The sequence below is a fragment of the Oncorhynchus mykiss genome, chromosome 13 (assembly GCF_013265735.2).
Source record: "Oncorhynchus mykiss isolate Arlee chromosome 13, USDA_OmykA_1.1, whole genome shotgun sequence".
Taxonomy (NCBI): Eukaryota; Metazoa; Chordata; class Actinopteri; order Salmoniformes; family Salmonidae; genus Oncorhynchus; species Oncorhynchus mykiss.
The window spans coordinates 18918829-18922035 of record NC_048577.1 but is presented as its reverse complement, the minus strand read 5'-3'; the positions used below and the strand labels follow the sequence as shown (position 1 = coordinate 18922035).

Here is a 3207-nt window from a genome sequence, read left to right as displayed (position 1 = left end):
TGAGTGCCAGAGTGACTGTAATCGGACACTTAACAGGAAACAGTCCATTCTCAGGACTGGAACTCATGGTTGGTGATTTGTACATAACTGGAAGAGAGATAGGAAGATAAATGATATTACATACATGTGGGTGCAGTTCGCAACAACGTCAGCGGGTAAACATCGTTAAGACAGACTTTGCACCTTTTCAACGTCCATCCGAGGGTTATAACTTGGAATGAGATTACTGGAGGAGTGATTTTTAATAAACTGGAAAGACATTTCTTCTATCTCTAACACACGTTCTAATTTAGTCTGTGTACACTAGGCCTGTTGTGTAAACACTGATTGCTCTGGCTCCTGCTGTGCTGTCCAATCACACACACACACACACACACACACACACACACACACACACACACACACACACACACACACACACACACACACACACACACACAAATAGATCTGAACTCCCCCTGAACACATTCCAGAATGAAACATCCTTACCAACTTTGTGTCGTAACTGTGTGTGTGTGTGTGTGTGTGTGTGTGTGTGTGTGTGTGTGTGTGTGTGTGTGTGTGTGTGCGAGCGACAACAACGGAAGTTGAATATAACTTTATTTCAACATGTGGGAATCATAACAGCCTGGCTGAGACACACTTAAAATAATGTAATGTTGTATTCTATTCTTCTTCTATTGACCTCCAAGAGATGCTGAATATCTGATCAGTTTTCTCCTTTCATGAACCTGTGCTGAAAGGTGCTTATCTTTTTATAATCACACTTGGTTTTGCTAAGAACAATTAGTTTTGGCATTAGATGGATCCTTTGTCTTGTAAAATCCCCAGCCAGGCTAAAAAACAACAGCTGGAGGACCGCAGAGCAGAAAGAATATTCAAAATGGCTGCCAGAGATGAGAAAAACAACTGCAGACCTACTCCACTCCTCAGTGACATGTTGTTCTCTCATTATAAGGCTGACTTTTATTGTGCTCGCACATGATAAAGACATCATAAAAAAGGCCTATACTAATAAATGTAGACTTGATTGAGGCTGAATTGTTTACAATTATCAGGGTCAGGATGAGGGAATACGAGAGACTGGAATGTTTTGGACCTGACTCTGCTTTTACAAAGGGTGACATCACCAACATATTTATACCCATAGGTAGCAGGCACGGCAGCACGTACCTGAGACTTGCGGCGCTAACTGGATCACAAATGACGCCTTCCCCTCCACGGCACCATTGACATTGAGCACTTTGCACGTGTAGTTTGTGTAACTGGATGTAGCCTTCAGCACTATGAATTTACTGGAGAGGCTAAACAGTCCATCGTCAGTCTCTTTGGCCACCAGTTCAGCCCTGCGCGTCCAATTGTAGCCATCCTGGTCAAACCACCAGATCAACCCTTTCTGGTGCCCGCCTGTAGAGTTGCAGAAAATGGTCACATCTGTGTTCTCTTTGATGTTGGTCTCAGGGATGGAGCTCAAGGTTGGAGTTATGTACTTAGCTGGAAGAGAGAGAGAAATCTATCATACATGTGGGTGATATTTGCTACACCAGTAGTTATACAACGTCAGCGGGTAAACATCGTTAAGACAGACTTTGCACCTTTTCAACGTCCATCCGAGGGTTATAACTTGGAATGAGATTACTGGAGGAGTGATTTTTAATAAACTGGAAAGACATTTCTTCTATCTCTAACACACGTTCTAATGTAGTCTGTGTACACTAGGCCTATTGTGTAAACACTGATTGCATATCGTGGGTAGAATTACATTATGGAGGCTAGTTGTGGACATTCCCACTGGTACTACTCTGTGCCATTTGAGCACTGTCATTCTGAAACAGAAAGTAACTCTGGCTCCTGCCAAAAAATAGATCTGAACTCCCCCTGAACATATTCCAGAATAAACATCCTTTCCAAACATCAACTTTGTATCATAACTGTATGTGTGTGTGTGTGTGTGTGTGTGTGTGACAACAACGGAAGTTGAATAGAACTTCATTTAAACACATGTGGGCATCATAACACCCTGATGAAGGGTGTTATGAGCTGAGACACATTTAAAAAGCTGTTGTATTCTATTCTTATATTGACCTCCAAGAGAGGCTGAATATCTGTTCAGTTTTCTCCTTTCATGAACCGGTGCTGAAAGGTGCTTATCTTTTTATAATCACACTTGGTTGAACTGTAGACAGTACAGGACTCACCTGTGACACTGAGGCTGGTTGTAGCTGTATCATCACCACTGTCTGTTCTCACCATGCATTCATACACACCCTTGTCGGCCATCTTGGTCTTTGTCAACAACAAGGACACATTCATATTATCCTTGTTCCAGGATGGCTCAGCAAATGTAAATCCAGGTGTTAGGTTAGATGTATCTTTATGGTATTCCAACAAAAGAGGATCAGCTTCCACCCGCTTCCAGGTCACGGTCAAGATGGTCACATTCTCAACAGCTTTGACATTACACTGCAGCAATGACTGCTGACCATAAACCCCATGGTATTCTTCTTTACACTCCAGTTTGACAAATGCTGTGAGTAAAATATAATTTCAGTGAAAAGAGACAACATAAATAAAGAAGATAATTACTGTTATTGGAGTCAGTTTTATCATAATGTGACCAATCTTACTGAACTTTGAGTAAAAAATGATATACAGTTCTCCCGAACCACAAAGTTAACAATCTGCTGAAAACAATACATCTATTTTTGTATACAACATTTTCTAACCATTATTATGGCACAACTTACTCTCAGGGGAATTTCCAGCTCTGATACAGGCTAAATGGATCGCAAAAAACAGGAAGGTGGTAGCTGAAGTCATCTTTGGATTCCTGAGTAGGAAGAGAGAAATGTACAATGACAACACTTGTCACAGCAGTATGAGGTAAGTCTGTAGACTGCGTGAGGTAGGTCTATAGACCGCCTATCACTCACAGAGTGGCTCTGGACTGTCGTATGGAAATAAAGTCATAAAACAGAAACAAATACAGGTCAACTAAAGTAAAGTGCTGAATAGGTCTTAATTATACTGAACAAAAATATAAACGCAATGTGCAACAATTTCTACAATTTTATTGAGTTACAGTTCATATGACGAAATAAGTCAATTGAAATCAATTCATTAGGCCATAATCTATGGATATCACATGACTGGGAATACAGATGCATCTGTTGGTCAAAGACACCTTTCAAAATAAAAGGGCCTCCC

At 40.9% G+C, this 3207-nt stretch overlaps 1 protein-coding gene across 1 annotated transcript; it reads right to left on the bottom strand.

Moving 5' to 3' along the window:
• Positions 1–1138: 1138 nt before the first annotated feature.
• Positions 1139–2827, bottom strand: LOC110485817 (peroxidasin-like protein). The gene is made up of 3 exons (XM_021557000.2): positions 2748–2827; positions 2199–2528; positions 1139–1494 (listed from the first exon to the last, which is right to left on the bottom strand). The coding sequence occupies exons 1-3, from the start codon at positions 2818–2820 to the stop codon at positions 1139–1141; spliced, it is 759 nt and encodes a 252-aa protein (XP_021412675.2). The 5' UTR covers positions 2821–2827.
• Positions 2828–3207: the final 380 nt, after the last annotated feature.